Source organism: Oryzias melastigma, linkage group LG10 (genome assembly GCF_002922805.2).
Source record: "Oryzias melastigma strain HK-1 linkage group LG10, ASM292280v2, whole genome shotgun sequence".
NCBI classification, from domain to species: domain Eukaryota; kingdom Metazoa; phylum Chordata; class Actinopteri; order Beloniformes; family Adrianichthyidae; genus Oryzias; species Oryzias melastigma.
In genome coordinates this window covers 2,542,525-2,568,601 of record NC_050521.1, presented here as the reverse complement: position 1 = coordinate 2,568,601, position 26,077 = coordinate 2,542,525, and the positions used below count along the sequence as shown (strand labels likewise).

The 26,077-nt window shown below is 42.1% G+C and overlaps 1 protein-coding gene across 10 annotated transcripts in view; it reads left to right on the top strand.

Moving 5' to 3' along the window:
• si:dkey-237h12.3 (teneurin-3) overlaps positions 1-26,077 on the top strand; it is a 210,027-nt gene that overhangs the window by 182,178 nt on the left and 1,772 nt on the right. For 8 of the 10 annotated variants that reach the window (XM_024262578.2, XM_036213790.1, XM_036213789.1 and 5 more), the window contains 9 exons: positions 399-419; positions 4,760-4,992; positions 8,828-8,982; positions 14,199-15,082; positions 15,936-16,111; positions 16,478-16,713; positions 19,531-19,830; positions 21,386-22,997; positions 25,049-25,179. In XM_024262578.2, coding sequence (XP_024118346.1) covers positions 399-419; positions 4,760-4,992; positions 8,828-8,982; positions 14,199-15,082; positions 15,936-16,111; positions 16,478-16,713; positions 19,531-19,830; positions 21,386-22,997; positions 25,049-25,179 — 3,748 coding nt within the window. The remainder of the gene's footprint in view (positions 1-398; positions 420-4,759; positions 4,993-8,827; positions 8,983-14,198; positions 15,083-15,935; positions 16,112-16,477; positions 16,714-19,530; positions 19,831-21,385; positions 22,998-25,048; positions 25,180-26,077) is intronic. The other 2 variants (XM_024262582.2, XM_024262579.2) reach the window with 1 other exon arrangement.

The window sequence follows — 26,077 nt, the reverse complement described above, 5'->3', positions numbered from 1 at the left end:
CTCAGCCCGTCTTTGTGTTCCAGCCTGCAGTGTGAAGTAGGAGGGCTGCAGCAGAACAGGGCGCTGGACGGATGAGCTCAGGAGGACATGTTTTCTTGTGGGCGGTGTCGGTGCTGCTCCTGCGCTCTCACATCGCCCGCATGTCTCCTGCTGGTTCTTCCAGACTGCCAGTTTCCTCGACTCAGTCTGAGAGCAAACGGAGTCTGTCACTCTTTAGTCACTCCGCAGATCTCCCCTCCCATGTCAGAGGTCTTTGTCACAACAGCTGATCAGAAATGACTCTCTTTTTATAAACAGATCAAATGGATGTGAGAAAAGACAGTTTGTTCTGACATGTTTCCTCTTCGTTGTCTTCCTTTTCTCCTCTTCCTTCCTGCTTCCTTTGCTTGCTGTGGTAGAAATAAAGATTTCCGTCACAGGTAAGTGTAGCTCCGTTTTCTGTTTCTTCATTCCTGAGGAACTTTTCATTTAACCAGCTCCAAAGACCCTCCTGTGATCCTGATCACGCCGACGGACTTCACTTAGACTGGATGATTAACAGCACATCACCACATCACTCTCAGAGGAAGCTCAGGGACGGGGTTTCTGGAAGTTTCAATGTTTCATGCTGCGGCTTCAGACTTCCTGCTCATTTTCAAAGTCCTGTGATAGAGTCATTTCTGCAGAAACAAATACATTTTGAAAAGTATTTGAAAAGAAGCAGACACCAGTCAGAGTGGGATTTTCTTACGAGGAGACCACTGATGGTTTTTGCAACCACGAATCTGCCACTAGTTTGCAGACACCCTTCAATTATTAGACTTTTGGTTGCCTAGGTTACAGAAAAGACTCAATCTAAAGATTAGTTTCCACAGTCAACCATAACATCTTTTTGCAGACATGAGAACTTTCAGACTGGGACAACCTTATCCTTCCACACAACAAGAAAAAGAAAAAGCTACAAAGGCTCTTAGATTTATAAAATATAAACGTTCAACATCCTGTTTGCATGACAAACAACAAACAGGCAAAAGTCTCTTCCAGCAGCTTCTCAGGGACTTCCATCGAGGGACAAGTCCGGAACTTTGTAAAAAAGTTTCCAACTTTAATTTTGCAAAGAAAAAAAACAAAACAGAGTCTAAAAACAGATCAAAAGCTGCGTTTTAATGTGTAAAAGTCAAAGAGGAAAAAAACAACTGTGTTGAACTCGATACGTGCAACAGCAGGAAGTCACTGAGCGCGCTCAGAGGCGTGCAGGGTGCTGCCGGGACGCGCTGGCTGTCTGTGCATGCGTTAATGATGCACACAAAAACTTTTCCTGCACACAAACTGGTCATTATAGAGGGAGGTGGGGAGGCAAAAATGTTTGCGGCTCATACATTTTTCAAAGCAAACTCTGCTCTGCGTGCCAAACTGTCCATGAGAAAGGAGTGTGCACGTCGACTTTGAGCCGGGCGGAGGTAGACATGCCAGGAAACGTGCACGCCGGATCTGAGGATCGTTCAGCACACACTCCGTCTGTGTGAGTAGAAGTTCATGTGGAGCTTCTGACCTGCAGACGTTCTCAGAGGTTGAAGCCTATCGACTATACGGACGCGTGAACCTGTACGGGGCGCACAGATGACCTGCACCAAATATCCAGATTGTAGAGCGCCCTGTGAGCTCGCAGAGAGAAAGGTTTGTGCACGGTTTAGCATGCTGCAGGGACAGGTTGTGAACACTTAGCCTTCAACACAAAAGGTGAAGTAGATGAACGCAGGCGTGTTGGACGTGTTTCAATCCCAACAAATCCTGCTGTTAGTGCGGTTCATGTGATCCCTGACCGTGGGAGACTAGAACACAGAAAAGACATCCTACGAGCACTTGAGTATCATGTGCAGCTCTTACATGCGGTCAATAGAGTCGGTACGAGGACCTTACTAAAGAATGCTACAGATGTAATTTAAAGAGAAAAAAAGAACAAAGCATTGTGTGTCCGACTCCTTTATTTATTAAGTTCTATTTGGATGAGCATTGTGTTTTTTTTTGTTTTGTAGGTTTGTTATCTTTGTGTGGAATGTTTAAGTATCTTTCAGAAAAACATAAATCCAGAAAGAAACAATTATTAAAACCCATTGAATGAAACAGAATTTTTTTTTTTTTTACCTTTGACCTCAATGTCCAGTTTCCAGTTTGTTTACATTTTCAGTATAAAAATATAGTCTTTTCTTGCTTCTATCTCTTTACTTTAAGTCCCCCTATGACAATTTTTATTAAAAAAAAACACATTCCTAGTGGTGTTTTAATGATGATAATAAAGTTTTAAACCAAAATCCCACAACCTAAATGCCTTAAAAGCCATTTTTTATGTTGATCTGAAGTCTCTGTTTCCAAAATCTCCTCTGAAGAGGTGTGGAACTTCCTCCAAAATCCTGATTCCTTCCAGTTCACCAAAGACTCTTTTAGCTAATTCTCCAATGTTTATTGACTGTGATCAATACATTCAATCATTGGTTTCTCAGAGTTCTTGATCAAATAATCAAAGCTAACATCAAAATGCTCTTTCATTGATTTACAATCCTTTCCAACTGCGGTCAAATGAGCCGCCGTTCACATTTCCGTGGTCACATCAAGAAGCTCCGTGGAGTCTGGTGGAGATTTTCCAGCGTTCTCAGTCCTGCTACCGTAAGTATTGGATGAAACTCACACCAAAAATCCAGTGATGCTGATTTGACCACAGAAATGTGAACGGCGGCTCATTTGACTGCAGTCAATGTGAAGATACCATCTTCTCTTCTCCAGAACCTGAACTAGACACTAGGAACAGATGAGGGTTTAGTGCATGTGCAGCAGAGCTGTTGATGGAAAGAAGATCATTCATTCAAACAGAGTCTGTCCAAGACAGTTTGATTGATTTAAAAGGAGAAATACTCGGAAATGTAAAAACAAAATGATTTCTTATTACATTTGTTCTCTTTCAGAAGAAAAAGACACACAGACATGTTAGAAACTCTAAAAACAGGATTTTCATTGGAGGGGGACTTTAAGCTCCATCACCAGACAGACACCTATCAGACTGCATTTCAGTTATTTCAGAATCAGAATCAACTTTATTGCCAAGTACAATTTTACCCATACGAGGAGTTTGTCTCGATGATGATGGTTCCTACATCAAATAAGTCAAAACACACTTTAATGATAATTGTTGCTTTCTCTGCTCTTCTTCTATCCATACTGCATGTGTGCCGTCCTCACTTGGTCTGTTCACCAATCTTTTCTTTGACGTCTGAAAAAAGCAGAGAGCCTAAAAAGATGTCATTAATTGTCACTTTGCTAACATAAACCCGTCATTTCTGTCATTTGCACAGGATTCTCCCCACAGGAGACTGAAAACTAATGAAATAATCTGGCACCCGAGCTGTCATTAGTGGAAACCCGCTGTGGTTCAGTCCTGTTAAATCCAGTTTGACTTCCATCTTTTCAACATTTCTCTTTCTACGTTTTTTTTCCTCTGAGGCTCCGGTATTTTCCGGTATTTTCCGGTATTTTCCGGTATTTTCCCTGGTACAGAATCTCCTGGCATTGTTAAAAATGTCCCTCTGTGGCAATTATACAAGCACATGACAAACTGAAGTTTATAATAAGGTTTACATTTCACGCAGCACCAACAATAAACTTTCTCCTAATTAGTGTTTTTGAGAAAAGACCGTTCTAATGATATCCCAGAAACACAGAGCAGCAGTTTCCATCCCATAATACTCCACTCAAAGCTTTCTTACGATGAGTGAAAAAACACTGATAATAAATGAAAAAAAGAGAAACAGCAGAAAGAGAAGCTGCAGTGTTGGTCACAACATGCATGACGATGTTTCACAAGTCTAAAAAAACGATGTTCAGGTTTGTAAGTCTGTTTTATTCAGAGGGTAGAAGTCTGGACCCGACCTGTGAGAGGTTCTGACAGAGCAGAGATTTAAAAACACTTTAAGTCCTTCTGCGGGGATGACAGCTGACTGCAGACAGTCGACTGTTTTGATGGGTTTTCATGCCTTTGCTTCTTTATCAATTAGGAGGTTTTGTGCTCACAGCGTTTCTGGGTTTTCTGGGTTGTCTGCTCCTGCCTGTGTTTCTCCCTCCAGTGTTTGTTTACTTGGAGCTGTTGTATTTGTGGCGATGCTTTCTGAGGCAGGATGATGTAAATCTCCCACAGATTTCCAGAAACTAAAAATAGAAATGATCTGTTCAAAGGGTCAGGTCTGGTATATTTATCTCCATAGCAGCACAGAGAGCAGGAGATGTAGATCATGGTGGTGTTGAGCTGCAGGCAGATGTTCAGGCTTCACTTTGACTTCCCACACATCCATCTGAGAGCAGACCGCTGCCTCTGCTTCATCCACAAAGCAGGGCAGACGCTGCATTCAGCGGACAGACCGCCTCGTCCTCTCTGTGCTGCGGAGCTGTGAACTGCCTGCTGTCACCTGAAAGGCTCAGAATGACACTTTATGTTTCAGGAGTACGAGAGGAAGGTCTGATTCATTTGTTAATTCTCGTATGTTTCTAATTGTTCCTGCTTGTCATTTTTTTAAATGTTTTTTTATCTCCTGTTTTAAATTAACAGTTAAATTAAAATGAAATCTTTTCCTTTTTTAATCTGTCAGGTAAATAAATATGTTTTATTGTTTGTGTATTATTTTAAACACTAATAAAAACAGGCTCCTTTTTATTATCTTTGACATGTTGATAGTTGTGGACTTTTCATCAGAAAGAATACAAACAGACTTTGTTTTTTTTTGTTTTTTTGCAGCAACAACCCGGCACACCGGTACTACCTGACCATCGATCCGGTCAGCGGGCAGCTCTACGTCTCCGACACAAACTCCCGGCGAATCTACCGGCCGAAGACTCTGAGCGGCACCAAGGAGCTGCAGGCCAACGCGGAGGTGGTGGCAGGAACCGGAGAGCACTGTCTGCCCTTTGATGAGAACCACTGCGGCGATGGAGGGAAAGCTCCGGAGGCCTCCCTCACCGGACCCAAAGGTAATCCATGTTCACATATATGGATACAGTTTACTCTGAAAGGCTGAAGAAAATCATGGTGGGGCTTCTTTAAGGACGTTTTGGGCGCCCCCATCTCGTCGTTTTTTGACATGCTGGCTATGGTGTAGAATGTCTTTTATTTTAAAAGGAAGTCATGCAAAGTTCTGTCAAAAGTTATACACTTTTTCATATTTTTTCTATAAAAGAAAGCTATTGTCTTATCACGTTTATGTTTCATTTATGCTAAAATAACACAATAGTTTATTTAATAGTATCATGTCAGTAGCAAAAATACAAAAATAAAACAGTCTTATTTTCCTAAAGGGTGAGTGAAGACTTTGTGGCTCCTACTGGATTTTGGTTTGTGAGAAATAGACCTGAATAACTCTCTAGGGGTTGAAGGTTGCAAATTTCAGCTCTAGTACATACAATATGAATAATTTCTCAGATAGCCATAGCATTAAGAACATGCTAAAAATTAAACAAAAATTTTTAAGTCACTTTAAGTCACTAATTTCTTCCTCGCCTCTGTCGCTTTGGAACAACTCCGCCAAGCCCAGCCTTTCTTCATCTGCGTTGCTGACAGTAGCAAATACGGATACACACACCTACAGTGCCCTCTAGCGGTTGTTGCTATTTATTAACAGAAAACCCAAAAAACATGTCACACCCACGGCCAAAGTACGCAAATAAAATAAAATCAAATAAACTTGTTCTTTGAAACATATACCTATTGAATTGATTCTGCAGGTTAGTGTCTCTCCATGCGTCATTTAAAGCAGGGTCCCCAAACTTTTTCTTGTGAGGGCCACATAACGTTTTCTTCTCTGATGTAGGACTAGGGTCGGTTTGTAGGCTAACAGAAAAAGTGTAACAATCACAGCCTAAAGGTAAACATTTATGGTTCTCTAGAAATCCACACATAGCCATATTTCAAATAATTATTTTCTGTAATTTTCACAGATAAAACATTTTAAAAACTATATATATATATATATATATATAGCATAACCTGCAATAGATTAATAGGGGAAGATGCTTAAATTGATAGCTAAAAACACTGAAGCTGATAGCTGAAAATGCTGAAGTTGATAGCTGAAAATGCTGAAGCAGATGGCTAGCTAAAATATTCGCGAAGTGCTAAAGTAGCCTAAAAAAATAGAAAAATGTCTAATTTAACTAAAACAGCTAGCATTAAGCTAAAGTATTAGCTTAACTCCAAATTACACTTAAAAACAGAAAAAAGCTTTAATTAGCCAAAACAGCTAGCATAAAGCTAAAATGTTAGCTAAAGTCCAAATTAGGCTAAACACTGAAAAAAATCCTTAATTAGCCAAAACAACTAGCATGTAGCTGAAATATTAGCTAAATTCCAAATTAGCCAATAAAAACTGAAAAAGCCTAAATTAGCTAAAAGAGCTAGCATGTAGCTCAAAATATTAGCTAAATCCCAACTTAGCCTAAAAAAACTGGAAAACATGTCTAATTTAACTAAAACAGCTAGCCTAAAGCTAAAATATTAGCTAAATTGCAAATAAGCCTAAGAAACTGAAAAGGTTAGCACGCAGCTGAAATATTTGCTAAATGCCAAATTAGTCTAAAAAACTGGAAAAATGTCTAATTTAGCTAAAATAGTTTGGTGGGGGCGGGGCCAAATGTGGAGAAGGGCCAGATCCGGCCCGCGGGCCGTAGTTTGTCCCTAATGTAAGCAGTCTTTATTTTTTCTTTGGTGAGAGTGCTCAGGTTTTACAGCACATGTCCATGTGTGTTTTCCTGTGTTATTGCTGACTTTTCCACCGATGCCTATATAATCAAAGCGAGGGTAAATGTTCTGTCTGCTCTGAGCGCCGCCTGCAGCCGCTCCACTTCTGCTGCGTGATAGAGGCTGCAGCCAAAGCAATCTGAGGAGGGATCTAATGATGGAGGGGGAGGCTGCTGAAGGAAGCAGCAGATGGCTCCTCTTTCCCTCTCCTCGGACATTTGCTGAACTCTGCTCAAATGTGACACATTTCATCGCTCGGAGAATCTCGGGCTGACAGATCGCCGCCTCCTCAGGATTCACCTCCAGCTCCCCAGGCTCGTCAATGTTTTAGCAGAAAGCAATCTTGTGCAGACCTCACCACAGGTCAAACCAAACCACTAACCTTCCATGGAAGCTTTTAAAGGCTTCATTGAAGAAAGAAATTCTCTGAGGGCACGAGTAAAGTTATAGCACATTCAGAATATTTTAATTCCTTCAAAACTGCAGAGTTTTTCTGAGATCTGCAGCACTTTGAAATGAACCCCCCCACTCTGTAGAAAACACTCCTGTGCAGAATGAAAACCAGCCGCCTGCGTTCGCCGTGGCTGCATCCCCAAAGGTGCTGATCTCTATTAAGCATCCTGGTGACACAAAAATTGGAGCTGGCGTGGTACACTCATGTCCGTCTGAAAATCATTTGGTCAAAGTAACACACATCAATGATGTAAAACACAGTGACTTAGCAGGTAATGTTTCACTAATAGGATGACTTTTCTGTGGAAAACTGCTCAATCAAATCAGAAAATAACTGTTCTGTTTGGTGAAGATATTCTCTTAACCCTTTAACACCAGAGATCCAGTGTTTATGTTCTTAGATTTACTGCAACTTTTTAACTGTTAACATGATAAGTCCAGTGGATTCTGAAGGAGAAAAGTGGCTCCTTCATAAGTGGGTAGGCTCCCTTAGCTAGCCAGTTGCCTTATGGACAGGTTTGCTGTAACTCTGCTGTAGCATGCTAGCGAGCTCCTCTTTATCCATCTAGCAACCTCCTCTGTAGCGAGCTCTGTTGTATCAAGCTAGCGTGCTCCACTGTAGCATGCTAGCGAGTTCTTCAGCAGTGATCTAGCAAGCTCCATTGTAGCATGCTAGCAAGCTCCATTGTAGCATGCTAGCAAGCTCCATTGTAGCATGCTAGCGAGCTCCGTTGTATCAAGGTAGCGAGCTCATATATAGCGCACTATCGAGCTCCTCTGTATTGAGCTAGTGATCTCTGCTGTATCAAGCTATTGAGCCCCATTGTTTCAAGCTCTGCTGTAGTGAGCTAGCAAACTCCACTGTATCGAGCTAGCGAGCTCCGTTGTATCAAGCTAGAGAGCCCATCTGTAGCGAGCTAGCGAGCTCTGTTGTATCAAGCTAGCAATCTTATCTGTAGCGAGCTAGCAAACTCTGCTGTATCAAGCTATCAAGCTCTTCTGTAGCAAGCTAACAAGCTCCGCTGTAGCGACCTAGCAAGGTTCTCTGTGTCAAGCTAGCAAGCTCATCTGTAGGGAGCTAGCGAACTCCGCTGTCCACCAGGCAGCTGGCTAGCATAGCGTGCCTACCCACTGAGTAGCCCCTAAAGCCAATGTGGGCAAACACAGGTGGGGCCCACATTATTTGCCCACTTTTTAACCATACGGGGCCCCCTTGGCCTTGCTGGGTCTGAGCAGAAATTAGATATATTTGGAGATCCTCAGAGTTTCTGCAGAAATCTTCAGAGAGGCAGAACTCACTGACACCGCCCCACCTCCACAGGTCAATCTAGACGGGGGGTTGCTACTAGACAAGGCAAGTGCAACCGTCTGAATACAGCCTTTCCCACTCCTGCCTGAGAAATTATTTAATAACAGAAAAGCAGCCCGTGAATTATTGATAGATGTGCTTTTTGCAGTGACCTGAATAATGGGAAGGCGAGCTTGACACATGTAGCCGTCGTGTTCGGTCCACCGAGTCGTGCTGGCAGGGATGCAGCTTATCAGCCGTGTTCTCCTCTCACCCTAAACACCTGTTTTTTGGTCTCTTTTCTCCTCTCCCCCCTCACCTGTCTTCAACAGGCGTTGCCGTGGATAAAAACGGGCTGCTGTATTTCGTGGACGGCACCACCATCAGAAAGGTGGACGGCAACGGCATCATCTCCACTTTCCTGGGCTCCAACGACCTGACCTCAGCTCGTCCGCTCACCTGCGACAACAGCATGGACATCAATCAGGTGACGCAGAAGCTCAGCGCGTCAGAGCGCCACCTCGTGCCCCCGACCCAAATGTCCATCTGTGTTCCCCCACTCTGACAGCTTCTTTTAAGGTGGCAGATCCAAACTCTGCTGAGACGCTGCAGTGACAGAACCAACCGTTGTCATAGTGGATTCAGAGAACTTTTCTGACTGTATCGCTCTGGAAGGTTCTCCCGTGTTCATCTGACCCTTTCATACCCGATCTGCTGGGAGCGTGATAACGACACATGTGATGGAAAGCTTAACTCCTGAAGAGCAGTTCCAGCTCACATCATTTATGACAGCTAAAGGACGACAGAAGCAAACGCGAAGCTTCATAAATGCGTCTTTGAAGCTCCTGGAGGCAGATTCTCCCACAGAAAGAAGCTTGAACTCTTTGACAGCTAACTGAGCAGATCAGCTTCTGACAGAAAGGAGGAAAATGTTGAGGGGGGCAGACTTGAAAAGCAGGAACTTCTTTTTTCAGGTCCCAGCTGATGATATGAAGGGAAGATTAATTTCACAACTTTGCAGTTAGATTGGCCTTTGCAGGAGCAGACACGGATGATTTCAAACTGAGTTTGAATTAGGATTTGATTCAATTAGGTAATGTCTTTTTTGTCAGGCAAATGTTCAAGTCAAATAAAGGAAGTGATTCAAGCGTGAGCGCTGGACCTCACAGTACTACTGTAGATACTTGTACTAAAACAAAGGTGCCTTTCCTTCAACATTACGATCAGTCCTTGCTTTTTGTTTAGTTTTCTATAGGAACTATAAACATACAGACCAGGGGTTTGCAACGTGTGGCTCTTTTATCCCTCCATTGTGGCTCTCTGATTAAATACAAATAAAGTTTTTCATTTTAAAAGTTAACTAAAGAAACAAATAATTCTATCCATTCACAGACAGTTGAAGAACTGCATCACTCTGTGAGCTTCCTGGTATTGGACATAATGTTCCAACAATCCAAAAAGCGGTTCATAGTTGAACAGTCGAGCTACAACATTTTGTTAGACTCTGGTTCGCCATCTGAGGTCAGTAACCACAACCAAAACCTTGAAGTATTTTAGGTGAACCCTTATAGCTAAAAACAAGAAACACACTGAATTAGCTCTGATTTGATTTTGATTTGTAAGATTTATGAATTTCATGCAGAGAGGCACCACAAGCTGAAAAAATAGAATATTTACAGTATATTATCTTATATTTCCTGCATTGAGATGATCCCAAAAGACAAAGGAGGTCTTTTATTTTTAAAGGAAGTAAGTGGAACTTTTGTCAAAAATATAATATTCTATTGATTTTTGTTTTTTATCCATGCTAAAAAAACAATATTATATTTATATTTATCATAATAGTAACCATAGCATAAATACAAATCAGTGTCTTCATTCTCTAAATGGTGAGCTAAGACTTCGTGGCTCCTGCTTGGTTGTGGTCAGTAAAACTCAACCCAAATGGCTCTTTAAGTGTTGAAGGTTGCAGAGTCCTGGTATAGACCCCTTAAAAGGGATATTTGAATTCAGCAAATTATAAAGGATAAAGACCCTCCTTTAGCAGCTCCTTTAAGGGGCATTCACACCAAATGAGATTCGCTGGTCGTTGCCTGTCAAAAAATGTGTTCCTGAGCTTGATGCCGTGGTTACATGTGGGAGGAGCTAACGGCTAATGCATTTAGGATGATGCTATAAGGAACTGTGTCTGTTTATATCTCACTTAGAATCAATGAAGACACAGATGATGTTGAGAAATAAATCAGGTTTATTTATTGTGAAGAGTTCTACAGAAGCATCAGTAATCATGTCTCCATGTTTGGGATTATATGATTATCATTCAAAGGTTTTCCTGGTACAGGGGGCTGTGTCTGGATGACAGCCACTTCCACTGTGTTTCTGTGTCTCTGTGGCTGAGCTTGAAGGCTGACCCGAGGTGGAAAAAATAAAATCAGGAGACCTTTTTTTTAATGTCTTGATGAGGCCCGAGCCTTATATTGAGCGAGTGAGCTCCGCTGTGGGAGAGAAAGCCGGCGATCTGCCCAGAGTTTATCCCATCTTTGCCCCAAAGGAGCTCTGGAAGCATACGGAAATAAAGGAAATAGATGAAAGTTGTGGACAAAAACGCTTGCTTTGGATTATTATTCTACCCACTGACTGAAAACGTCACGTGCCCAAAGCTGAGTTCCTGATTGGCTGATGGGACACAGCGACCTGTCAAACGTCAGATATTTAAATTTTGCCTGCGCCACCCAATTTGTGCCTAGTCACTCAAATCGATTCAGGACTTCAGATCGCCTCATGTCACGTCGGTTCCATTGACTTAACATTGAACACCACCACCACACGAACTGCATTCGGTGTGAAAGCACTTTAAGACATGCAGTCTAGCTTATAAATGTCCTTTACGCTGAATGTTCATGTGTTGTAATCCATCAGTGTTATGAACACATTTCAGAGGGACTTTCTTCATCTGTTGGGCAGCCGGTATCGTGAGTCATCCAGGGTTACATGTTTTGTACTGTTTGTCATCCACCTTCATACATGTGTATCTTAATTTGGAGGAATCGTGTTTTAGCGTTGTTTTTAGAGAGGACTTCCTCTATGAGTCTCTGTGTCTCCTGCTTTGACCCGAGACGTTTGCCAACACCGTCACGGAAAAGAGAAAGAGATAGGAGGGAACTTTTGTGGGGATGTAGACGCACCCCAAGAGAAGAGACGTCTTACATTGTGGTGACATCTATGATGGATGACTCGAGATCTGCGAATGTTTCATGTAAGAGCAGCAATCGCAGGCAGAAAGAACCCCAGCAGTCAGGGAAGAATAACCTCAAAGCTTCGCTGACTAAAAGTAAAAGTTGTCTTTGTTGCCTGAGTGTTGAGACGACAGGAACACGTCTACAGAGATACCGTCAAAGCCAGTTTTCCCTGTAAACAGGGAGAAACAAAGAGTTTGTGTGGGCTGTGAGGGAACATGCAGGCGAATCATCGGGCTCCTCACAGACCCGGTTCTGGTGATGCTGTTCCAGCTGGCGGCGCCCTTTAAGGCTGTCTGCTCTATTATTAACCAGCAGTCTGTGGAACTGAATATCGTCCGGTTTTAATGACACGGCTTTTGCATCTGAAGACATTGTGCTTCTGCAAATGAGCCTCTGCTCCCTGACATGCTGCAGACAGCCGGCTCGGAAGTCATCTTATTATTTTACAGGATGTGATTAATTCCACCATCACCTCCAGCAAGTGAGACTTTCTTCTACGTAAACTTCATTTGGTGCTCATCATTGTTAGTGCAGCACCAGGTCGAGCAGCTCAAATGGAGCGGGAAGGTGAGAAATGTTTCCTAATGTTCCTGCAGAAACTATATTTAAGCCTGACGTCAGAAAGCGCGCCGAGCAGACCGACCTCTCCTGTGTCATCAGCTCACCTTTACCTGTGTTGCCTTCTTTTTCTTAATTCATATCGTCCACACTGAAAGGTGCGTCGGAGATCTCCTGTCTGCTCCTCCTGATTTATCAGGAAATCTTTTTGCGTTTTTGTGAGTGTTGTTAAATAACTCTGGTGTTATTTATCGAGGGGAACATTTGTACAAACCGGCTGGCTGCTGTATGCTCATGTCAGCCTGTTATTGTTGTTGTTTCTACGCCTGCAGTCCTTATTTCTGCTTCTGCTTCAAAAGCCCAAAGACTGTTAGTGGATTAAAACCTAAAGAATGAGGTTAAAGACAAAACACGACATTTATTTCTGCTCATTAAATAATCATTATAGTTCTGTTTTCAGGCCATAAATGTAGATCTTTTTTTTTTTTTGAAGGCAGATTTACCAACACATTCTCACTCCCAAGTCAGCACATATTGACGATTGGTTAAGGACCCCTAGAGTCACTTTTTGAGGTTTTGAGTGTCCCCAAGTCATCATTTTTCGGTGTACTGGCTGTTCCCGTCAAATCACAGGTCTCCAACCTCCGGGCCCCAAACCAGAACCCGTCCAGTACCGCGACGGTACCCAAACCCAGTACCAGAACTCTAACCCAACACCGGACCAGACGTGGTACAAGACACAAACCAGTACTGGGTTAGGGTTAGGGTACCGGTACTGGACGCGTCCCGAGGTCCAGACTGCATTCATTACCGTGTGACGATGAAAGCGCCTTAGCCAATTGTCTATATGTGAGGAGAACGTGTTGGATTTTCCTCACTACCGTTTTCTGCTGACTGAAAACTAAAGGACTTAAGGATTTTCAAACTTCTGCTTCCACACAGATGGGATAAGATCATAAAGTCATTATACATCCTGATTAATCTCAGTTTTTGTTTCCACTCAAATTCAAAACAATCCTCTAACAACAGGAGTTCCCGGGTTTTCTAAAGGAGAGGATGCAGGAAGGAGTTTCCTCTTTAGTCATTTCCTGAACATCTTCATCTACAGAGCGGTTTAGTCTCCTCCACATTATGTCCCTCAATCTGAATCTTTCCTTTGTAAAAGGAGAAGTTGGGACAGACCCAACATGACATTGATCATGCAATACACTACTGTTAGCTAAGCATCAGTTCAGTTCAGTTTACTGGTGTATGTTTTCAATAAAACCTTCTTCAGGGGGTTTGACAGAGAGAGTGAAACAGTCTGATGAAGCGTGACCGCCTCATAGTTTATAGGAATGTTATTCACCAGAATCTGAGATGTTAGAAGTCACTGAAACCTGTTTACTGACCTGAGATGCTTTGGGGGGACAGTGGGATGTGCGGCCTCCTCTTCCTGTTGTCAGGCGTTAGTGGTTTGAACCACAAGCTTTCCCAACAGAAGATCTCCTGCAGGATTCATTTCCTGCACAAGTTTGCTCCCAAAGATTTCGTGATCCACTCAAAAAGATGGATGACTTCTCCTCCGGGGTGACCGGATAAAACTCTCGTTCTCTTTAGAACGCTCTGCCCTCTGCAGTCTCTGACATTCTGTGTGGGTGGGGGGGTGCAGGGTTTGCACCCCTCCTTGGCTCAGCCTTCATTCTCGCTGCAGCGTTCCTCATCTAGTCCCTACAGACTGATGGTTCTGGGATTCTTCCATGAGCGTTTGGCACAGGAACACCTTATTCTGTCCAAACACTTCACCAAGAACTAATGTGAAAGAGTTTAATGTCACATAATAACCAAACAATAACTGATTCACAGACAGAGCATTGTGCAGTTCGTGGCGTTTCCCGCCGTAATGAGTGTATTTCTGGTTGTCCAGGTGATTTTGGAGTGGCCCACAGATCTGGCAGTCAGCCCCATGGACAACTCCCTGTACGTTCTGGACAACAATGTCGTCCTGCGCATCACAGAAAACGGCCAAGTGAGCATTGCAGCTGGCCGACCTGTCCACTGTCCCCTGGCTGGGCTGGAGCGGGGAGCAGCCGGAGGTCAAAGGGCGCACCTAACGCCGCTGGAATCTGCTGTCGCCATCGCGTTATCTTACCATGGAGCCATCTACATAGCAGAGACGGATGAGAGAAAGATGAGCCGCATCCGCAAAGTTTCTGTGGATGGGGAGATAACACATTTGGCCGGGGCCCCCTCTGACTGTGACTGCAAGAACGACGCCAACTGTGACTGTTACCAAGCAGGGGATGGCTATGCCAAAGACGCCAGGCTCAATGCTCCGTCTTCTTTGGTGGCGGCTCCAGATGGAACACTCTACGTGGCAGACTTGGGGAACATTCGCATCCGAGCGATCTCCAGAAACGGGCCAGCGTTGACTTCCACAGCCAGTGCTTACGAGGTGGCCTCCCCGGATGCCCAGGAGCTGTACATGTTTGACATCAACGGCACCCACCAACACACTGCCAGCTTACTGACGGGCGACCTGAAATACACTTTCAGCTACAGCACGGAGAATGACATCACAGCTGTCACTGACAGCAACGGCAACACCCTGAGGATCCGGCGAGATGCTAGCCGCATGCCTGTGCGTATCGTCACGCCGGATAACCAGGTGATCTGGCTGACTATGGGCACCACCGGCGGACTGAAAACTCTCACAGCTCAGGGCCAGGAGCTCGTGCTTCTCACTTACCATGGCAACAGTGGGCTGCTAGCTACAAAGACATCAGAGATTGGCTGGACGACTTTCTACGAGTAAGTAAACTGTTTCTGGTATCATTTGCCAAAATATACTTAAGGTAGACCTCTTCTCTTTTGCCCTCCATTACTTTAGTAAATGAAGATACAACCCTCTATGCATGCAGTTAGACAACACAATCTAACCATACAAGGCTGTACCAAACCTTGGGAAACGGCAGGTACCTGTACCCTAACTCTAGCCTTGTCCGATTCAGGTACCGCGCCGGTTTGCAACCCAGAGGTTGACCCAAAATGTCAATTTCTGACCCGGCGGGGTCCTTAGCCAATATGACGACTTAGGAATGAGAATGTGTTGAACTGTCTCGGGACATCATCAGAGTCCTCATCAGTGCTGCTGCAGGCTCTTCTTAACCGAACCTTAAGAATCATATTTACCAACAAACCGCTCCAGGCGGCACATTCAATGTGAGGCCAATTATAAAACAAGCCGCGCTTGTTGAGAAAGTTACATTCATCTATCCTCTTTCTCTTTCTGTAAACTGCAACACAACATTTAATTGTCTAGCAAATATTTAGTACATTAGCTGTCAATTGTGATAACTTTGATCATAATTATCCAAATAGTTGTGTTCACTGAAAATGTGTGACACTTTTCCATGTAATGTAATATCTGATGAGCAGTGGCACCCACATTAAATATTTGGTTCTCGCCTCAGCCTTTTTGACAGACATCCCTCCACTTATGCTGAAAAATGGAACACGTCCAGGGAAGAAAGTGTGACATTTTAATTACAAGAAAGCCTGTGGTCTCGCTTCAGTGTAAAAGAGCTGATAACTGGATGCATTGTGGCACTGAGAGCCTCTCACATATCAGTTTTTGTCATTTGTTGTTCTTTTTGTCAAACAGCTATGACAGCGAGGGTCGGCTAATGAATGTGACGTTTCCAACTGGAATGGTGAATAACTTGTACGCAGACATGTACAGCGCCTTGACGGTGGAGATCGAAAGCTCGCTGTCAGAGGAGGAAATCAGCATCACAACCAACACCTCCAGCATCCGCGCCTTCTACAGCATGGCTCAGGGTAAGCATCGCTGCTCATCCTCACAGCCGGAGCCGTTGTTATTTGTCTTTGTTTCAGGGGTCAGCGGGGCAATGTTGAGTAAGCCTGAGTCGTGTATCATTACGAATCAGACGGGCTGACAGACCACAGCGTAAATGATGACGCCCGGGGAGCCGGGCCCGGCCTGTCAGAGTCAGCACACATCAACCTTGTTACCAGGACCTTTCTGCTCTCGCCACAGCGAGACGCTCCAGTTATCATTTGGATTCTGCTTTTTCCAATGAAAAATATATCTGCTTTGAAAAGCTGAAGATTTGAACACACCAGCTGGAATGTGAGCACTGCACCAGAAAAGCTGTGCATTTATTTTGGATTTACTTCCAACAGACCAGTGTAGAAGCAGCTTTCAAGTGGGCTTCGATAATTCTCTGAGGATTACCTACGCCAACGGGATGGACACCCACTACCAGACGGAGCCCCACATCCTGGCAGGCGCTGCCAACCCCACTGTCGCCAGGCGCAACATGAGCCTGCCAGGGGAGAGCGGGCAAAATCTGGTGGAGTGGCGCTTCCGGAAGGAACAAGCCAGAGGGAAAGTTAGCGTGTTTGGACGCAAGCTGAGGGTATGTCCTCTAAATCTCCAGCTTTTTTCTGCCATGGGCAGCCTGTGTGCAACACTCATGCAGCACTCATACAGCATACATACAGCACACATACAGCACACATGCAGCACACATACAGCATACATACAGCACACATGCAGCACACATGCAGCACACATACAGCATACATACAGCATACATACAGCACACATGCAGCACACATGCAGCACACATACAGCATACATACAGCACACATACAGCACACATGCAGCACACATACAGCATACATACAGCACACATGCAGCACACATGCAGCATACATACAGCATACATACAGCACACATACAGCACACATGCAGCGTTAATTCAATTCAGTTTTATTTATATAGCCCAGGGGTCTGCAATCTGTGGCTCTTTTATCTCTTTATTGTGGCTGTCTGGTAAAAAAAATTAAAAAGTTTTTAATTTTAAAAAGGATTTGTAAAGTAAAAACAGTCAACTCATTCACCAACAGTTGAAGGGCATACATATCACCCTGTGAGGCTCCTGACTACAGTACCCATAATGCTCCAGCAATCCATCAAGCTGTTCTCGTAGTTCAACAATGTCAAACTAAAACATTTTAGCAAACTTTTGAGTGCCTTACCACAATTGGAGAATTCATAATTAAGGCACACCGGATTATAAAGTGGATTTGGTATTTTTAAGCAATATTTATGGATCAAAAATACAATAATTTTCACTTAATTAGCTCCAATTTAATTTTGGTTAGTTTGGTTTAGAAATTTCTGGCAGAGATGCATAGCAAACATAAATATAAGCTGCTTACAATTTTTTAAATCACCGCCATCATTATTTGCTGCATTGTGATGATCACATGTGATACAGAGTGTCTTTTATTTTGAAAGGAAGTGAACCTCTAATAAAAGTTATGTCATATTTTGGGAAAAAAGCTGATTTCTGTTTTATTTGCCAAAAAAAGCAAATCTATAATTATAATAGTAACAAAAAAAAAACTTGGGAAAAAATAAAATAATATGGGGAAAAATAAGAAAGAAATAAGAAAAAATAAATGCAGCATCCATACTTTAGCCTTGCAGCACAGATGAAACAAACGTTAAAATAAAATCTTAATAAGAATCATAATCTTTTCTAATCATTCATCAAATCATGTAAATCTTACATTAAAAAAATTATTGTATGTAATAATGTAAATTACGAGTAAATGAATGCAATTTCACTCTTAAACTTTGACTATAAAAATGTTGCTCGACTCAGTGATGCACCAAAACTATTACTTTATTAAAACATCCATAAATCTGAGATTCACTGGAGGGTAACAAATAGATGCATCGCGCTATTACTTTTTCTACAACTGATTTATTGAAATTTTTGTCTAAATGCTGAAGGACAAAATGGAAAAAACAAACTGTTCTGGGATTAAAATCTTACAAACTTCACCAAACCCTCCAGGCTGAGAAAAACAAAACACAAATGAAAACCTAAAGTATCTGCTGTCTGACAGACGGTGAAGTCTGTTGGTGGAACATGGGCTGCTTTTACCTCTGATCACATCTAAAGAACATCTGCAGGAAATCAAAGAAAAACCCAATTGGAGGTAAATTATGTGTGATTATATCATGATGTGAACCGCCCCCTCCAGGAAAAATCTGTGGTGCAAGCTCCGCCCCAGACTACCACGAACACACACCCCCTTTCTCCGTGGAGCTGTGGTGCAGAGGTAGTTATGTAGATCCTGTGTATCCTGGCAGGAGATAACCACCCTCCTGAACCAGGAACCTCTCTGACCATCTTTCAAGGTGGTCTCGGTTCGTTTCCAATCAGACTGAACTTCTGTTCACTCTGAGATTCCTCAGTCTGAATGTTAAAAGAACCGCGAGCGGAACAACTGAACCAAAACAGCCACCGTACCCGACAGTCACGTGATGTAAACACATTAGAAATGAGGCGATCGGTGAGCTGCAGACAAATGTAGAACATTAGATTATCATGTTAGAAAAAAAGGAAATAATGGGTCCAACTGTTTACTAAAATGTTTATTTCAACACCACTTAAAAACGTATAACTGTCCTTTCTGTGTCTCGTTACGCGGCGCGCTGGTGGCTGCTGCTGTGACGTCATCCTAAGGCTCTATTGTAGTTCCAACAGAATTCTCTTAAAAACAATACCATAACACCACAACGACGAGACACGGAAACTCAATAAAATGTGGAGCACACCCGTACCTAACCCGGTACTGGTTCGTCTCCAGGCTTAAGAGATTCTATCCAAGGCTCTTCAGAATCTTTAAGCTGGAGTTTATGAGGGACATATTTTAGCTTCAGAGAAGTGGTTGAACTTGATCGGTGGTACGGTCAATCTATGTGAATAAGACATCAACTGTCCACAGATGCTGCCTTTTTTCATCTTTGAGCTGGTGTCACCATCATTCAGTTTTAAACATTCCTGTCATTTAGTTCTAATTTAGAGGGTTGTTAGTATTCCTGAATTGAAACTGAACTCACCTCGTCTTCCTCCTCCATCCCAGCCTGATGCAGATTCATGATTTATGGAGCTTCATGAACTTAACTTGAAAGGTTGCTTTTGCTCATAGAATTTTTGTCACACTTGATTTAGGAGCTTTTGATTGTAGTGCACCTGAACAATTGCCAGAGTGTCTCTCAGTTTAATGAGCACAAAGGAGGAATTCATCTCTGTGACAAACGCCAATGAATATCATTTTGCAGAAATGCTCAGATGAACTGTAACACCAGAGCTCACACTGTCCTGTTGAAAAAGCCCTGCCCCAGTTTTTCAGCTTGGAAATATTTCCTGCAGGTCAACGGGAGAAACATTCTTTCTGTGGATTACGATCGCAGCCTGAGGACCGAGAAGATTTATGATGACCACAGGAAGTTCCTCCTGAAAATTATATACGACACGGCTGGTCATCCCGTCCTCTGGCTGCCCAGCAGCAAGCTGCTGCTGCCGGTGAATGTGAGCCGCACCAGCAGCGGGCAGATCAGCGCCCTGCAGAGGGGCCCCACCACCGAGAGGCTGGAGTACGACAGCCAGGGGCGCATGGTCTCCAGAGTCTTTGCTGATGGGAAGATCTGGAGTTACACCTACCTGGAGGAGGTGAGGAAGCAGCACAAACATGTTTGGTTCACTAAGAATGTAAGACATTTCTGAGGGCATTATTGTGAACATTTCTGCTTTTCTAGCACAGTCCTCAAATGAAGACTACGTTGTGTTGCTATACACAGTAATTAATGCATGAACAGAAGAAGTTTCTTATTGATGCTGTGGATAGAAATCTGGCAAAGCCATCAGAAGAGAGCAAAGGAGGCCCAGTGCTGCCTTTATCAACTCTTGATCAGGGTGCCATAGATGAGCTGACATCCGGATCAGAACCATACGACTGGACATTACCCATAATCTACATTTTCATGTAGCGGCCGGGAAGATTTATGCTGGAGAGACACAGAGCTATCATAATCAGACAGGGGGATCAGGGGCGGAGCTACTCAGCCTGTTCCTCAGTGTATGTGTTTTTTTTTGTTCATAGTTCATGGATACTTGGCTACAAAAACATGGGGGATAACTCTTGTGTGCCCCAGAGAGGCCATGTCAGCACTCACGCGTGGAGCAATGTGGGCCCAGAGTGATGTCCAGATAACCGGGCACAGAGTCTTTGTGACTGTCCACGCTTACAACTTCATCTTCTTCAAAACACAGTCATAGATGGTCAAGTCTTCATCCAAATTAACCACAAATAAAAACAGTATTTCCTGTTAACCCTTTAATTGGTGGGGGGTTGAGGAGATTGTTTAGGTCCTACAATGTTTCCTGTTCTTTGTTTTTTTAATTTGATTGTTTTTATGTCAAGCTCTTTGATTTAAATTTATTTTTCTGGAAAGGTGCTGTACAAATAAAGTTTGATTTGATTTGATTTAACACCTGAGGCATCAGCGGTGACACTTAAAGACAAAATCTTTAAAGTTCTATAACTTTTCAACCATTTACACCAGGGGTGTCAAACTCAATCTCACAAGGGGCCAAAAAATCTGAAACTAAATTTTTAAAACTTTAAAATCGTAACTTTTTAACATAATTATGAACTAGATATATAGCATTACCTGCAATAATGCTAGTGTGAATGCTGTAAGCTGAATTTGGCTGCTGAAGATGTTAGTGATGATTGCTGAAGATGCTGAAATTGAAAGTTTAAAATGCTGAAATTTATAGCCAGCTAAAATATTAGCTGAATGCCAAATTAGCCCAAAAAAACTAAAAACAGCTAGCATGCAAAAAAAATAGTCCTAAAATAGCCTAAAAATTTGAAAAACGCCTCAATTAGCCAAAAGAGCTAACATGTAAATATTAAACTCCAAAACAAAAGCTATGTCTGACCCCCCACCCCCACCCCCACCCACCGGGTCATTAATAACAATAAAATAAATTTACCTGGAGGGTCAGATCCGACTTTGACATGTGGTTAACACAATCAAGGTAATTCCAGTAGATTCTGAAGGAGAAAAGCGGCTCGTTGTTACAGTAAATCAAAGAACATAAACACTGGAATGTTGGTGTTTTTTTTAATGAACAAGCTACTGTAAACATGTTTACACTGCCTACATAACCCATAAGCTCCACCAGAATAATTCCGTCTCTTCTGCTTGTGTCTCTCCAGTCCATGGTTCTGCTGCTGCACAGCCAGCGCCAGTACATTTTTGAGTTTGACTCTCTGGACCGCCTGTCGGCCATCACCATGCCAAGCGTGGCCCGCTACACCGTTCAGACCATCCGGTCTGTGGGTTACTACAGGAACCTTTATCACCCTCCAGAGAGCAATGCCTCCGTAGCTGTAGACTTCAGCGAAGACGGCCTCCTGCTGAGGATCTCGCACTTCGGCATGGGCCGTCGAGTCCTGTACAGGTACCGCCGGCAGAACAAGCTGGCAGAGATCCTGTATGACAGCACCAGGGTCAGCTTCACCTACGACGAGACAGCTGGTGTTCTGAAGACAGTCAACCTGCAGAATGAGGGTTTCATCTGCTCCATTCGTTACCGCCAAGTGGGCCCCCTGGTGGACAGGCAGATTTTCCGCTTCAGTGAAGACGGCATGGTGAATGCACGGTTTGATTACACGTACGACAGCAGTCTGCGTGTCACGAGTGTGCAAGGGGTCATCAACGAAACGCCACTCCCCATCGACCTGTACCAGTTTGACGACATCTCCGGAAAGATCGAACAGTTTGGAAAGTTTGGAGTGATCTATTACGAGATAAACCAGATCATCTCCACGGCAGTCATGACTTACACAAAGCACTTTGATGCACATGGGCGCATCAAGGAGATCCAGTACGAGATTTTCCGTTCACTCATGTACTGGATTACCTTCCAGTATGACGATGTGGGGAGAGTTACTAAGCGAGAGCTCAAGATCGGTCCCTTCGCCAACACCACAAAGTACAGCTATGAGTATGATGTAGACGGCCAGCTCCAGACAGTGTACCTGAATGACAAAGTGATGTGGCGCTACACATATGACCTCAATGGGAACTTGCACCTGCTGAATGCAGGAAACAGCGCCAGGCTTCTACCTCTGCGGTACGACCTGAGAGACCGCATCACACGCCTGGGTGACATCCAGTACAGAATGGATGAGGACGGATTCCTCCGTCAAAGAGGAGCGGAAATCTTTGAGTACAACTCCAAAGGACTTTTAGTACGAGTCTACAGCAAAAGCAGTGGCTGGACAATTCAGTATCGCTACGACGGACTGGGACGCAGAGTATCTACCAAGACCAGCCTGGGTCAGCACCTGCAGTACTTTTATGCAGATCTGAGCTACCCATCACGGATAACTCACGTCTACAACCACTCCAGCTCAGAAATCACATCCTTCTACTATGACCTCCAGGGTCACTTGTTTGCCATGGAGATCAGCAGTGGAGAAGAGTACTACATCGCCTGCGATAACACGGGCACACCTCTGGCTATCTTCACCAGCAACGGCCTTTTGGTCAAACAGTTGCAGTACACTGCATACGGCGAGATCTACTTTGACTCCAACCCAGACTTTCAGCTGGTGCTTGGCTTCCATGGAGGACTTTATGATCCGCTGACTAAACTGCTGCACTTTGGGGAGCAGGATTATGACATAATGTCTGGCAGATGGACGATTCCTGACATCTCTGTGTGGAAAAGAGTTGGGAAAGAACCAGCGCCTTTTAATTTATACATGTTCAGAAACAACAACCCCATCAGCAAAGTCCATGACGTCAGGGAGTACGTTGCAGGTAAGAGCTTCCACCAGAAGACAAAACTACAGCTTTTATGTAGACTGAAACGAAACCCATGGCACTAGGACCTGTTTGTATGGAGCTAAATTGGGGCCGATATTAAACACATTGAAAAAAAATATCTATGCATGGCTGATTATTCTTTATATATTCATCGTCTTAGCTCTTTATAATGTATATTTTATTTTATTTTATTTTTACCCTCTCACCTATCTCTGTACCCGCGCTGTTACATATTGCAATTTCCCCCATTGTGGGACAAATAAGGATTTTCTTAATCTTAATCTTAATCTTAAAAGAAATTTAAAATGTCTGAAACTTTTTGCTTAAACTTAATTATTTCAAGATTCAAATGTTCATTTTTTTAAGTTTTAAAACTGAAAATGTCAATTCAAAAATGTTTTTTTCACCTTCAAATTTTTTTTTTTTTACTTTCAACTCTTTTCTTTTTTTGTTTTCGATTTTAAAATTTTCACATTAAAAAAAGAATAACAAAGATTTGAATTTTGAGTTTTGAAACCTAAAAAAAAAAAACATTTGAAGCTGAAAAAATGCATTTTATTTTAGAATAGCAAAAAGTTTCTGACATTTTATTCTTTGGGGGGCCAAACACCAAAAATATCTTTGGGTTTAAAAAACTGGCCCCAATTTAGCTCCACAGTTTTGTAGCTGAAACTAGTAACTCTGTGAATGGTTACTAATAAAATATTTTTATTAGGAAGCAAAATAATACATGAAATGTCACTCTTAATGTAAAAAGAAAAGATTTTTGTCCGTTTTTTTGTTTGTTTATTCAACTTTTGTTGTCAAAATAAAAGATGATTAGTCCCAAATTATTTTATTTGATTTATTTATAAAGTACCAAATCCCAATTTTCAAGAACTGAAAGGAAAACATCAAACCAAGCAAAAGTAAAACTGCTTACAGTCGTCTAAACCTGTGATTTTCAATCTTTTTCTGAAGCAAAGTCCACTTTTTCATTGACAAAAATCTAGGGCTGTGAAAGCTGACGCGGAAATGCGCGTGATTAAGTAATCATAATTGACACATTAATATTTATTAATGCCCTCAGGCGTCCTGCTGTGAGATCATTGTAATAAAACTAAAATAAACGTAATTTTTTTTTTATGTTCTGTGAATGAGATTTTATAAAATTGAAGAGATATTACAGCATTTATTTGCAGTTTTTGGACAAAAGCGATCTTTTATTTTAATAAATAAGGCAGAGAATCTGACGGCTGCAGCAGCAGTGCACCCGCTTATTTTATTTTGTGTTTTCTACATGACCTGAGATCCAGTTGGATCAGACGTCTCCAAAAAACTATTGTTTTTCACAAACACAATAAAAAAATTGGTTCCAAAGGGTTAAAAATAAACGTTCTAAATGTACCGTTTTGCGTGTAATTTCATATTGTGATTATTTGCACATAATAAGTGGCTGGCAAATACTATAACAAAAAAAATTGTTGAAATGAATCACAATTCATTTCTTTCCAGTTTACGATTAATTCTGTTCCAATACTTCCAGGATCTCACATGCATTTTTAACAAAACTCGTGACAAAAGTTAAAGTAGCTGTTTTTCTTAAAAGTTGTGATAACGTTACCACGTCACAATAAAACAATAGCAATATAAAAGTTAAATTGTACAAGAGAAAAGAAGTGAAGATGCTGAGATTCTATTCGATTTTCTTTTATCTAATTAAAAAATGTAACAATTTTTTTTTTTTTGGGGGGGGGGGGTTATTTTAAATGAGTTTTACATAAATGTGTCTGTTGGCCATTAACCTTAACGTTGTTTCTTTTATTTTGATATTACTTAAATCCAAACCTAACTTCAATTTCTTCAGAAGCACGACGTCTGAAAATGTGTCCTTCAATCCAGACATTATTAGAGGGTTAGAAAGATGACTTGGACCAAACTGGGCTCACTGGTCTACTGGACACTGATCTAAATATGCCCAGACTGTTATAGTCTAATTCACAACGGACTTCATACGCATTAACATCTAACGATAAGAAGAAACTGATTGTGTCTTCTGTTTCCAGATGTGAACAGTTGGCTTGTGACCTTTGGCTTTCACCTTCATAACACCATTCCGGGGTTTCCTGTTCCAAAGTTTGATTTAACCGTGCCATCCTATGAACTGAAGAAGAGCCAGCTTTGGGATGATCTGCCGGTGAGGAACACATACACATCCCAACGGATCAATGGAAGATCAAAATATTACAGCAAAAGTGTTCATTTGTACTGGTTTATAATTGCTAGGGCTGCCACAATTGGTCGACTAATCAACAACTAATCAACTATTAAAATAGTCGACGACTAATTTAATAGTTGATTAGTCGTTATTTTATACTATATGGGGTCAGAGTTTAGTAAAGTTAAAAGTTATAATGTCATTCTGCTAGCTTTTTGAAATATTTTGGAATTTATTTAGATTTTTTAGGCTAATTTGGAGTTTAGCTAATATTTTAGCTACATGCTAGCTGTTTTGGCTAATTTAGGATTTTTTTGTTTTTGTGGGGTTTTTTCCGTTTTTTAGGCTGTTTTGGATTTTAGCTAATATTTCAGATACATCCTTGCTGTTTCAGCTAATTTAGAATATTTTATTTTTTAGTTTATTTGGAGTTTAGCTAATATTTCAGCTGTATGCTAGCTGTTTTTGCTAACTTAGTCTTCAGCAGGCATATTCAGTTTACAGCATTCACACCAGCATTATTGCAGTTAATTCTAGTGTGAATATATTTAGTTTTTAGTTAGTTTAAAGCTAATGATGGTTAAGATTTGTGCTTTACATCCACTTTGCACATGACCCAAGTAGTCGACTAATCAGATTAAATAATCTGTGATTAGTCGATTATTAAAATAATTGTTTGTGGCAGCACTAATAGTTGCTATAGAAATGTTTTTTGCTCTGCCTTTCTTCAGTTGTCAGGTTTGAATTCCTTCAACTTTTGTTGTAAACTTTCCTCTCAATTAAAAATGAAACGCTCTTTATGTTTGAACTATTTAGTCTTGGGAGTTAAGACAAAAAGTTTATTGAGGGACAAAAATACTTTGAGCTTTAGGAGACC